This window comes from Ictalurus punctatus, chromosome 23 (assembly GCF_001660625.3).
Source record: "Ictalurus punctatus breed USDA103 chromosome 23, Coco_2.0, whole genome shotgun sequence".
In the NCBI taxonomy this organism is placed as follows: Eukaryota; Metazoa; Chordata; class Actinopteri; order Siluriformes; family Ictaluridae; genus Ictalurus; species Ictalurus punctatus.
Window position 1 is genome coordinate 2,434,243 of NC_030438.2, and position 13,265 is coordinate 2,447,507.

The 13,265-nt window shown below is 39.7% G+C and overlaps 1 protein-coding gene across 1 annotated transcript; it reads right to left on the reverse strand.

The window, feature by feature from the left end:
* Positions 1-62: 62 nt before the first annotated feature.
* On the reverse strand, positions 63-12,802 carry eif2s3 (eukaryotic translation initiation factor 2, subunit 3 gamma). Its single transcript, XM_017453408.3, has 13 exons — positions 12,724-12,802; positions 12,278-12,346; positions 11,460-11,523; positions 8,591-8,718; positions 6,895-7,016; positions 6,582-6,676; positions 6,317-6,475; positions 5,691-5,825; positions 5,502-5,596; positions 4,789-4,933; positions 1,177-1,346; positions 559-731; positions 63-411 (listed from the first exon to the last, which is right to left on the reverse strand). The coding sequence occupies exons 1-13, from the start codon at positions 12,796-12,798 to the stop codon at positions 348-350; spliced, it is 1,494 nt and encodes a 497-aa protein (XP_017308897.1). The 5' UTR covers positions 12,799-12,802; the 3' UTR covers positions 63-347.
* Between the last annotated feature and the right edge of the window lie 463 nt (positions 12,803-13,265).

Sequence of the window (13,265 nt, forward strand, 5' to 3'; positions counted from 1 at the left end):
ATGTTGTGCATGCACATCGTTTCACTGTCACACGACCGGATCCACGAAACATCATGCCACAGTTTTGATCCAAAGTGTTTTTATTAGTAATCACTGAAATATGGTGACAACTTCTTGTTTTTTTTTTTTCTTTTTTTCTTTTCAGCAAATGCAGGAAATACATCTTTCTTCCCATATCGCAGTGTAAATGAAGTCAGTCCTGCCGTCGGGATTGGCGCACATTTTAAAATACGGGTGCTGAGGTGCCGACCTCTATGCGGCTCCGACCTCGGCACTAGTGTGAAAACGGTTGAAATTTATGCCATATGGTGCGACAACACGATCCTCTTATTCCAGATGTAAAATCCTCAATCATCATCCACTGTGGGCGTGATGGTCACTCCTCTCCTGATTTGACCCCAGCCAATTAGACTAGAAAGAGAAAGAAAAAGCAAATAAAAAGGTTACTGAGTCCAGAGAGAAACCATTCATCAAAACACTTGTTGACCTATTCAGGCTCGCTGAATAAGTGTTGATGAACAACTCGCACCTATACAAAAGTGTTTATAATTTGCTTACCGCCAGTGTTTCTCCACTCGGCGACTCAGAGCGATCTTCTCGCCCACCTCTGTGCACACAGGGTTAGTGAGCACGATTTTAGCCAAATCGGCTTTCACCGCACTCACACGGCCTCCCGTTGACAATGAGCCGATGTTCACCATCAACACCTCGTTTTTTGAAAGCTTCTGAACCTGTGGGGCAAATCAAAAGGGTCAACAATTAATATCATCTCCTTTACGGGAGCTTGCGTTGTCGTATGATGGCTTATGATAAACCGAACAGCTAATCAGCAACTGTGAGCAGATTAGCAGCCAGTCAGCATTTTCACTGACCAAAGCAAAGTGGGTCCAAATGTAATGATATACATTTCACACTTAGAACAAACTACTACATTCATAAATGATTTATTTGTTTTTATCTTTTGGATGGATAGTTGTTAAATTCCAGCTCCCCTTACAGTCATTTTATCTGCTACCTAGGCTATTTATGCATTTTGCATTATATGTGATAAGGAAATCTAAAGAAAAAAAAAAAAATGACGAAAAACAACTCTAATCTGTATTAGATTAGAGCTATTAGAGTGCAAAAACACTCAAAATCAGTGTCTACGTAAATTAGAGTGAGTATTTCATTCACCTTTGCTGCTTTCTTGTCTCCCTCAGTGCGGACACCCAGCAGCCTCCTCAACAGGAAGTAGGAGATCTCGAGCTCGGTGAAAATCTCAGGCAGCGCACCAACAGCGCCGAGGACCTGACCGACCATACGGTCCGCTCTGCATAGCGTCGGGTCAATTTTAGTGCCCACACCTGCATCGCAAACAAAATGGATGAATGTAACTGGCCAACAGAACTGACCCCAAATAAAATACGCTAGGTCTAGTCACACGTTTTTATGTTCTGGCCACACCACGTTTTTAAGTCCATTTCCTAAACGTTTCCCCATCCACAATGAAACACAATAGCAATTAAAAATTAAATGACATGATGGGCATGCATACTGTGCGCCTGACTCATGAGCTTCATGTTAGTTCAAGTAGTTGTTTGTTATTATAATACACACACACACACACACACACACACACACACATATATATATATATATATATATAAAATTAAACGAATAACCACACTTTCCTGTGTACCCCAGTGTTGCTTGTATACAAAACAGAGCAGTCAAACGTGGAATAATAATATGCATTACAGAAAGGAGCGTTGCAAGAAGTGCTGCCATCTTGGAACTGTCAAGATCCCATGACAATCGTACATTAGCGTTTTCTCTACACTACAACGTAAAGACTGCAATGTATAAGAGGGTTAAACATCGATCCACTTTGAAGTGTGAATAAATAAAAAAAAAAAAAAGATACACTTTCAGTGGCTGAGTGTACTTTATTAGTGTGGATAGAAAAACTGATAGTAAAAATACAAAAATCATATGAAAGGCTCTTCTGGGGACATCACCCTATTACCCTATTACATACCCAATTTAAAACTTAAAACATACTTTTTAATTTAGTCTGTTGTTTAAGGCAGACACTAGTTTTAAAATGTTTGCTTAAATGATAAAATAACAGGTAACAGATTTGATTACTAAATGACACTTCTAATGATTGAGGTAATAATACAAATGTTTTCAAAGAATATTTGCTACATATACACTTGCATGGCAGTTTTGTGATATAAATGATGAATTAATTTCAAGGATTCATGAAAAAAAAAAAAGAGCCTTTGTACTAGAGCACACGCTAAAGTCTGCGGTCTCAAAAAAACAACGCACATGTAATGGGTGCGTTAGCACTAATTAACTCGCACTGCAAAGTTAATAAACCAAAAGCACGTTCTCCAGAGTGTTTCTTCTTCATGTGATCTCTTACTTGCTTACTTTACTTCAAGTTTCACTTTTTACAGTTCACACAGTATACAGTTGTGTGAAAAAGCAAGTACACCCCATGGAAACCGTTGGCTTTTTTTTTTCTTTTAGCAACTTCCATGCAATATTCTTTCAGTTGCAAGATGTTTGAGGGTTTTCTTGCATGTACTGCACGTTTCACATCCCCCCACAACTTTGGGGATTTAGCTTTGACTAGGCCATTCCTTAACCCTCCATTTCTTCTCTTTGAGCCGTTCCTTGGTGGATTTGCTATTGTGCTTTGGATCATTATTCTGATGAAATGTACACTTTCGGTTCAACTTCAACTTTTGGACAGATGGGCTCACGTTATCTTCGAGCACTCTTTGATATGATGCAGAATTCGTAGTTGAATCAATGAATGCAAGCTGTCCAGTCCCTGAGGCAGCGAAGCAACCCCAAGCCATAATATTTCCACCAAAGTGCTTCACAGTTGGTATGAGGTGCTTCTCCTGAAAAGCTGTCTTTGGTCTGCGCCAATGTCTGCTGTTACTGTGACCAAACAACTCCATCTTTGATTCATCTATCCAGAGCACATTATTCCAAAAAGCCTGGTCTTGGTCTATATGCTCATTGCCAAACTGTAGTCTTGCTCTAATGTTCTTTTTAAAGAGCAAAGGTTTTTTTTTCCCCCAAAGGCTGACAAGTCTCCCATGCAGGCCAAATTTGTGTGATCTCTTTCTGATTGTAGAAGCATGCACTTTGACACCAACAGTTGCAAGACTTAGCAGATCCTGTGATTGAATTTTGGGGTTCTTGGAGACATTTTTTTTTTTTTTTTTGCATCAGAAAGTCTGCTCTTGTGCTGAATTTGCTGGGATGGCCAGTTGGTTGAAATCTGCACCATTTGTAGATTATTTTCCTTGTGGTGGAATGATGTATTTCAAATAATTTGGAGATCTTTTTAAATCCCTTGCCAGACTCCTAGACCTTCACAATTTTTTTTTTTCCCTGAAGGCCTTACAGATCTTGGCATGATGACACCACACACACCTCAGTAACAAAGGGAACACCAGACAGATATGAGAGGAGTATAAATAAGACCGCTTCCACCTGCACTCTCTAAACAGGTTCTAAATCACTGGCACCCAATCTTGAATACCCGATTCTAATTTTATTGATTTGAAGCTGTGATAAAAATGCCCCACATTTTTACCTTCACATCTATAAATTTAGTTTACTTACTTTTTCCTGATCTTTTTTTTTTTTGGTACTTTAAATTGTGAAAATTACTACAAAATGTAAATTTTGTTAGAGTGTATCACCTGTATTAATAAGCACTGCTTCAAAGTGGATCGAAAACCAACAATTTCAATGGGGTGTACTTATTTTTTCACGAGTGTGTATTATACACACACACACACATATATATATATATATATATATATATATATATATATACACACATTATATATATATATATATATATATATATATATATATATATATATATATACACACACACATTATATATATATATATATATATATATATATATATATATATATATATATATATATATATATATACACACACACACACACACACACACATATAAAAAACACCAGAATTTTTTTTTGTGATTGCTGCAGCCAAAAAGGCATGACTTTTGTACTTTTTTTTTTTTTTTTTTTTTTTTTTTAAAAACAGAGAACTACCTGAATTTGGTGAATTATTTTTCTCAATTGTTTGTCTTTCACAGTGATGTTTGTTGGTAAATGAGACCTTTTAGCTGTCTTTATGTTCAATGCACATGAATCAAAGAAGGCTCTGACTGAATGCGTGTTGTGATGACATCGCATGATGCGTCTTGGCCCAAATCTGATAATTTCGGTAATTGCAAGCTCCTCCAAAAATTGTGGAGTTTCCTTAATTTTGCATTAAATTGTGCGTTCCCAAACTTTTCAAATGTATTTTCAAATGAATTTCATCACTGATGTTTCATTATTGAATTGATCAAATATTTGCAGCGCTACAAAACAGATAACCGTTGCATTATATGACTCGCCTGTTACTGATTCGGCTTCGACCCGTTAATCGGAGTTAACCAAATACTTCCTTCTCCCTGTACAAGTACACTACATAATGACATTAAATGATACTTCCTATACTTTATGTAGTGCATTACTTTCCCCATACTGGTCCATTTAGTTGTCAGTCTAACAGCCAGGATAGCTAACTGGATACTAGTTTTTATATACAGCTTTAAAATACATCTGATCTAACTCCAGTTTGGTCAGCCACCCTGCCTTTGAAAATCTAATTACCGAGAGCATATGAATGTTTATTCACAGAATGAATTACTAAAAGAGCCTTGAACAGATTCTCTCTCTCACGTACCGATAAGGCCACCAGGTGCAGCATATTGGAGGTCGTTGTGCTCAGCGAACAGCGAGACGATCTTGGAGAAGATTGGTTTGCACATAAGCTTCCCTTCGTGGTCCTTAGAAACAATACCGGGTCTGACTTCAAGTTCCTGTCCCACCTTAGGATAGAAAACGTGAAGAGTGTTCATCTCTAGTAATTACAACAGCTCTTTCTCAAATCACACCACGTGCGCTGGATCCGAGTATTAAAGTTGCATCGCTCAGATTTATCAATGTGTGGACTACATGCATGTATTTAAAAGACACAGCTAATGTTCTTGATGTCCGTCGTGTGGCTCTCTTTCACACAGTTTTATACATATCTTACATTTTGGAAATGAATGGAATTGTAGGGTCCCCCCCCACTTAACATTTGATAAATATACATCACAGAACCTGGCATGTACAACACTGTCAAAATACTGATTGTTAAGGAGGAGTCTCCATTACTTGTACTCCGTTCAGAAGGACGCATAAGGATGGCCGTTTTCTAAGGGGTCATATTTTGGACAGATCTGAAGCATCTAAACATAATTGCGTGATTATGTTCACAGTCGGAAAGAAGAGTCGCTCCATCCGAGTGATGATGTCTTGGTAGTGTAATACAATACTAAAGGTCACAAACTGTAATAGAAGGCTGTCTGAAATATATAAAGTGTATTACGGTTAAGATTAGTTTCATCTAACCTTCAGCACTCCTTTCAGAATACTGCCTCCAGCTACGCCTCCTTTCAGATCGTCCACCTCACAGCCAGGTTTATTCACATCGAACGATCTAATGACTGCCAGGAGAGAGAAGGGTCAACCAAAAGCTCTGTTAAAAACTCACGAAACTGTTATTTAAATTCAAATTGCTACCAAGGATCGGGATTTTACCGATAAGCCTAGGCTCAGAGGTGAAGTCTCGAATAGGCACAGGGATCTTCTTTACGATGTATTCACACACCACCTCGATGTTGTACTTCAGCTGAGCTGAGATAGGGATGATGGGAGCACCTTCTGCGACTGTGCCTGTAGAAAAGAAAGAAAAAAAAAAAGTACATCATAGACAAGTGAATAAAGACATGTTTAGAAAGGGGGAACTAAGCAAAAGGCATAAAGGCAGTCAGGTCTGCTTTTTAATTCAAATCAATCTGGCTAAATATGTGAATTCCAAACAATGAGTGGACTGATTATACATCACCTAATTTTTTTCCTCATGTTAACAGTTTGTGTCGGGGGTTCAGCTACTTTTTTTTTTTTTTTTTTTAAATACAGCTCAGTGGAAGCATGTGTGGAATTCACGTTTCAAACAATTACACCACTAGAGGTATAATTACACGATTATTGCCTAACTAACAACACTGTCTTTCCAACAATGCTACGTTCACCGTGTAATGAATATTTAATTGTATATTCCCTTTTTCTCAGACCTTCGCTTAACCAAAGTCCCAAAACTAGCAGGAGAATAAACGTTAATCGCGAAAGTAACAAACTCTTAACAACGGAGAGCTAGAACTCACCCTGCACGAAAGCCAGGATCTGCTCATACTGCTCTTTGGCTTGACTCTCTTTCACCAGGTCGATTTTATTCTGCAGGATGAGGATGTGCTTTAACTTCATGATCTCGATAGCGGCCAGATGTTCTGACGTCTGAGGTTGAGGGCACGACTCGTTGCCGGCTAAAAACAACAGGACAGAAGAGTTATGTTTTCTTGGGTCACACTTACAAATCGATTATTGTACATTAAGAGGCTGTGTTGGAATTGGCTAATCAGAAGCACCCACCAATCAGGAGGAGTGCGGCATCCATCACAGCGGCACCGTTCAGCATGGTGGCCATCAAAATGTCGTGACCCGGGCAATCGACAAAGGACACGTGTCTAATAAGACGAGAAGAGGAAAAAATAAATAAATAAATAAATTCTCATAAAATGAGCACAACTGCCCTCAATTCTCATCTGTAGACACGTACACAGTGGGATTTACACGTGCATAAAGCGATAAATTAAGGCTGCTTTCATTATGCACACGACGGCCCACGATGAGCTCTGAATGATCATCAATGTATAAAATGTTCCTAATACACCAGAATATTTACCTGACTAGTTTGAAGTTGCCTTTTGTGCCAGGAATGTCTGTAGGGAACTCATCAGGAGTGCTGCTGCCACACGACCTGTAACACTCAGGCCTCGGGCAGCTCGGGTCGTCCAGCTTATACACCTGACGGAGAAGTAAAGCCCTTTGTTAAACTAGATCTCATTGGAGTAGCTTCCTACTGCAAAATAGAAACATTAATGAAAACGTGATGTCAAATATTATAAAAGCTGCTCTAATTTGGGAGGGAAAAAAAAAAATTAATTATAGGATGAATGACATTATATAAACGTAAATTACACTGCATCTGTATCAATTCAGTGCTCCAAATAGTCTAAACCGGAAGGTTTTCTTTTGTTTTGCTTTAATTAAATGTGAACTCTCGCTATGGAAAAACTGGAAGGAGGAGAAGAAAAGAAAAAAAAAGAAAAAAAGAAAAAAAACTCTTTCCATTCATTTTATATCTCACACACACACACACACACACATATGCACTGCTAAAATCCTGATTTTTAAAACCACGACGTCCCCTGACGAAATCGCCATACGTACACGTTAAATACAACGGCTGTGCTGTGATTTCAGTTATATAGTCGCTAAAGGAGTTTGAAAAGTGGACCGGAGCGGTCTCTGTCAAAATGAGTGAGGATTGTACGTGTGCTCTATTGAAAATAAAAACATTTTAAAAAGTTATTTAGCGCACACGCACATTAATTAAAAGTACAGTACATTTTCACGGTACAGTCAACACTGTTTATTTATGTAATAAAGCTCAGCAATATTTTGAGTGTTGCGTTTCCATGCGGTAACGATTTTAAAAACCGTTGATTAACTGTGAACTGCCCGACATAGCGATCGGTAAAATCGGTTGACCTCTGTTTAGGTACATCCCTAAAATACATTTCTCAAACTCAAAATGATTACATTCAATGCTGTGGAGGAGTGGGCGGGGCAAGTGCGAGGCTTTAACCGAACGCAAACGAGAGTAAAGCAGCGCGGCGTCACGGCGATATGCTTCCTCGCTCCTAGTCACAGCTCTTTGAACTGGTCCGACTTGACGTGTTTGAGGCAAAACACGGTTTATGTCTCATTCCAATGATCGTACAAGTCATAAACGTATGGATGCAATTTAGACACGAGCATCGTCCTCCAGAATTCTTACTCTTATGTAGAATGCGTAGAATTTTATTGGGGATTTGCCGAACCGGTCAAATGGCTGGTTTTACATATGTCCTGTAGCGGGCCGTGACGTAGCCATACAGCATCAGTCACGACGAGAACACACACAAGAACCTACAAGGTGAGGTGCAAAGCCAGAGCTGGTCTGAATGCAGTTAAATAGTGAGGGTAAATTATTTACAACCTACTTTCATCCACAATGACCTGCACTGTATGCTTTTTTTTTTTAAAACAGAAAAGTTAAAAGAACCAAAGATTGTATAGATTGAACTAGTCGGCAGTCTACTGTATGCTTTGTACCTAATGCTATTCATCAATCCACACACTAACAGTAAAGTCGCTTCTGAACAGAGATGTATGTGAAACCGCTGTGTTAAGCCCGTTCATGTAAAGTCCCGCTGTAATCTTATACTCAATCACATCACTGTACTGACCCGAGGAATCAGAATGAAGCTTGCAAACCCATATAGAAATGAGGTGGGGTTTTTTATTATTATTATTATTATTATTATTATTCTCACCTTAGCATTGGCATATCCCAACTTGATAGTAATGTTTCTCTCTAGCTCGTTCTTGAATCGGACCGTGTGGACACCGGAAATGGCCTTCACCACCGTCGACTTCCCATGAGCCACATGGCCAATAGTTCCTGCAGTGAAAATGGTAATACTTGCTTTCAGAACTGCAGCATTAAAACAACCTCATTATACATTTTTTTTTTAAACTGAGCAAAGCATTGAGCGAAGAAAAAAAAAAAAAACAACAACTTTTATAAATGCATGATCAGAGGTGGACAAATCTGTGGCTTTTTAGAGTCACTGTTTTCCTATTTGTGTATTTTTTTTGATAGTCAGGCAACAATAGCATCAGCTGAAGGATTATGTTTCTAGTAGGAGGTTTCTGCCAGTTCCTGTTCTCTTTACTGCGAGTCGAACGAGGATGGTAACTTGTCTGCGATGGCTCTTGGTGCCCCTGCCCCATTCTTTATGTGGAGATGTGGACTCTTCTTTGTCTCGATGATAAAGTGTCTGGGTGGTACAGTTATGCTGACTGGATTAAGGCTGGGGAAACTCCAGAGAGGGGTGGCTTGAGATAACTGCGTACTTCCTTTGCATACTTTGTTTAAGGTTGAGTGCTTTTTTTGAACGGCACATTCTCAATAAATTATCCTGCTGAAGACATGCCCCAGTCTTCACTTCCGAGTTTCCTACAGAACAGGCTGATTTCGTGCAGGACATTGTTTCTCTCTCTCATTTACAGTTTTCCATTTTTTGTTCAATCAGAGAAAGAAAATAAACCATGTTTCCTACTAAATTTTGCCAGTCGAACGTTTCCGGGATGCAGGTATGTGGGAACCCTGTCCAGACGTTTTTGTTGAGATAAACAAAGACAAGACAATGCACTTCATCAGAAGAGAATCCAGACTATACTTACAGTCAACCCCTCTCTAACAATTTATATACACTCATCCCTTTCAACTTCTTAGCCTTGTCAATTATGTTTCCTGGTTACTAAATCATCGGACTTGGGCGGCAGACCGGAGCTTTCGCTTTTCATTTGTCAACCCCCTGATGATAAATATTTTGTTAGGGGTTTGCATTGAAACCTTAAGAGAAGCCGATTGTGCGTAAACGTGTTCAAGGACTTCACTGTTTTCAGAAAAACAAACCCTGCTTGTGTATAGGCTCTCTATGGTTGCATTTACACTGCAGGTCTTGATGCCCAATTCCAACTTGTTGACTGTATCCGATTTTTTTTGACGACCCCCTTACATCATCTTTTAAAAGTGACCCATATCCGATATCTGCGTTTACACTACACACTTCGTGAAACAACCCCAGGTAGACGTCACTGGAAGGTTAGTCTGAGAAGGAAGTAAAAACGACACAATTTGCAATGGATGCAGACAAAAATATAATACGAGCTTTCCTTTCCACACCATATTTAAAAGGTGAGCAAAACACCTTCCTCCTGAGGCAGAGGACAAAAAAAGAGAGAGAGAGCCCTTGTTAAGAGTTGTGTTTTCGCGGTTGGGGTCCACGTGAGTTGACGTCATTCGCCACTGTCGCTTTTTCTATGACGTACGACTCGTGTTCACATGGGGATATCCGATCTGTCCGCTTACATGGCGGACGCAAGCGTACGTATCCGATTCATATCGGATTAATTTCCACGTATGAACGAGGCCTGAAATGGATCTGAGAATATCGGAATCCATGTGCTTTTTATTTATTTATTTATTTTTTTTTACTGCTTACACATCCATGTGTCATATCCGATCTGTGCCACATGGGAACACCATAATCACACTATTAACGTCGTGTGGGAGTTTTCACCGCATTTTGCGACAGGACACGTACCCGCACGGCAGCGCTCGACCGTTTGACGACAAACAAGAGAGCACGTCTCCGTCCGGAACCTCGCACTTACCTGCTATATAGGAGAAATACACGTATTTAGATAAGTACGCGGTTCGGGACGCAGCCCACGGCTTCAAGCGGTCGTCTGTTTGCACGTACAGCGCGACAAACAATTAACCGCACTTGAAGCGTTCGTAAAATTAAAAATTAAACACCCAAAACTGTACACGGTACCGTAACGAAGACCAACTGTATGTCGACACGTGAAATTCTGAGGGGACGGCGTGGCGCGGTGACGTACTGACGTGTGCCGTTAATCGATCTATCTTCTATAACGTGTAAAACGGGAACGTGAGAGGAGTATTCTAAAAGCGACTCATGTAAACACCTTAATCAGAATACTGACTTATTCAGAATAAGGTCAATAATTAGATTATTGCCGTCTATTAATGCAGTTCGCCCGGGCCTTATCCAAAATCTCAGTTGGCAATACGACTTGTAGCGCCGGAGCGCCGGATTCAGGAGCAGCGTACAGCGCGTCCTATTCTGGCGTCTCTGCACGAGGGCGCGCGCCGTCGAATAGGAAATTACAGACCGCAGAGATGGAATCCTAGCGCAGCTCGGTAGGCGTGCTCAGGTTGGCACCGTGGCGTCGGTGTTCTCCAAAACGTGCTTTTTTCCGCCCACATCCCAACACAAGCAGTGAAAAAGGGAATTCATCTTATTGCCCCACCACTGATATTTGTTTTCACGTTGAAGGGAGAACAAAATGCACATACATACAGACATGGCTTAGACACAGAAGTGTGTATTTCCACACCAACCGCCCTTCCTCATCAGTGTCTATACATCTACATAAGTACTTTCTTTTGCTATGATCTGTTACATTCTAATAGAAGCAAGAGTTTTACAGGACGTGAAATCCTTAAATAAATAAGTAAATAAAATAAAAACCACGTAAGCAGAGTTCAGACTTAAAAGATAGAAAACTAAGGGAGCGTGTGACATGTTTTGGACCCTGGGAACCCACCTATGTTGATTGTAGCTTGTCTGCTGATGATTTCCTGTGAGAGCGGCGTCAGTGTGCTCACATCCTGTGAGGGGAGAGACAGAAAGAGCGCATTTCATTCCGACGCCTTTAACGAAAACATCTGGCATTTAGTAAATTTCCGCAACCTTTCATTCTCCCCTCCAGTTTCCCAAAAGCACTGTAGTACAGATGTCCTTGTTAAACGCCACAGCAAGCATCACGCTGAACCACTTAAGGTGACGCTGCTTTTACAAAACATTTCGGAAAGCCAGACCTACACTAATGAAGATTATCATCAAATGTAAGACTGATATAAAAACCCATGCAATCGAATTGCGCTTGTATGAAGTGACAGGAAATCACCCCTGGCCTGCCACTGAAATCATAACCACCGTCCGTTGTTAGTATGTACGAAGGAGATCTGGTTAAAACCCCCTTTTTTTTTTTGTAAGGTCTTTTTATTCTTCTACATACAGGTCGAATACTCAATTACACTAACTTTACATTATACTACAGGCTTATTATTCAGGAAGGACAAGTCTAGGGGGAAAGAAATGGTTGATTACAGATGACTTTTTAACTCTGATTTAGATCATTTTGTTTACATTTTCGTTCTAAAATAAAGTAATAATAATTTTTTTAAAAATCGGTTTTTAACGTCCAGTCAGTCATGTGCTGGTGTAGAACTGAGGAAGCAAACCACCTACATGAAGACTACCCTCAGAGACCACAAACCCGACTTTCACTCGGCGTGGAGACAGAGTGTGAACTCAGAAAATATTTTTTGCCACAATGACAGATAAATTATAAGTACTTACTAACGTGCTGAGGTCTTGTTTGGCCAAATGAGGCTGCCCCAGCGTTACTCCGGACTCATCACCCGCCATCTTGAAGGAAAAGAAAATGGAAGTGTGCCCACACACCGCCTGATTATTTTACGTGACAAAAACGAAAGATAATTTTCTAAAATAAAAATAAAGCAGACCATTTTCACCAGAGACCAAGTGAAAACATTCTAAACGTACAGTGAATTTAAATATATATATATTAACAGACATCTAATGCACACTCACTAAAAGAATACCGGCACACAGGCATGGATGATGCAATATGGAGGAGGAAAATCTCCGGAGGAAACATGTGTTTGGCCAAAAATGTCAGAAATTACGTTTATCCCAGCTTTACGTAGTCTCAAATCGCACACAATACTTTTTATCGACCGCATTTATCGATACATCACGATTTACACAAAGCATTAATTTACCTGTACAATCTTTCTCAAACGCGGTGAAACTGAAGCCGACAAACAGTGGGGTCCGTCGCGTATAATAGACGTCATAGGTTTTGTAGTTTATTTACTCGTCCTTTTCCATATCACGTCTGTTAGTCGGTAGCCATTTAATATGGCTAAAATTATTATCGTTAAAAGCACTATGCAAGTAAATAACAAAAAAGTGGCAAAAAATAATGAATGAATGAATGAAGTCAAACAATAATATTTCCCTTATTCTTTAACCGCTTTTTGAAAGTGAAGTTTGTTTTCCGGGGGTGGGGTTCCCATGTATAACTTACTACAGAAGTTGATTAAAAAACGTTTTTATTTTTTCTTTATTACTTAAACAGTTTAAAGATATTCACATTGTTAGTTTCTTACACACACACACACACACAGGAGTTCGTCCGTCGATTTCGACGAAGACCAAAGTTTCCATTTCTGCCTCCATTACGGAGAACACAAACTGGAACTCGACTTGTGCTTGAATTTACACACACACACACACACACACACACACACACACAGAGAGA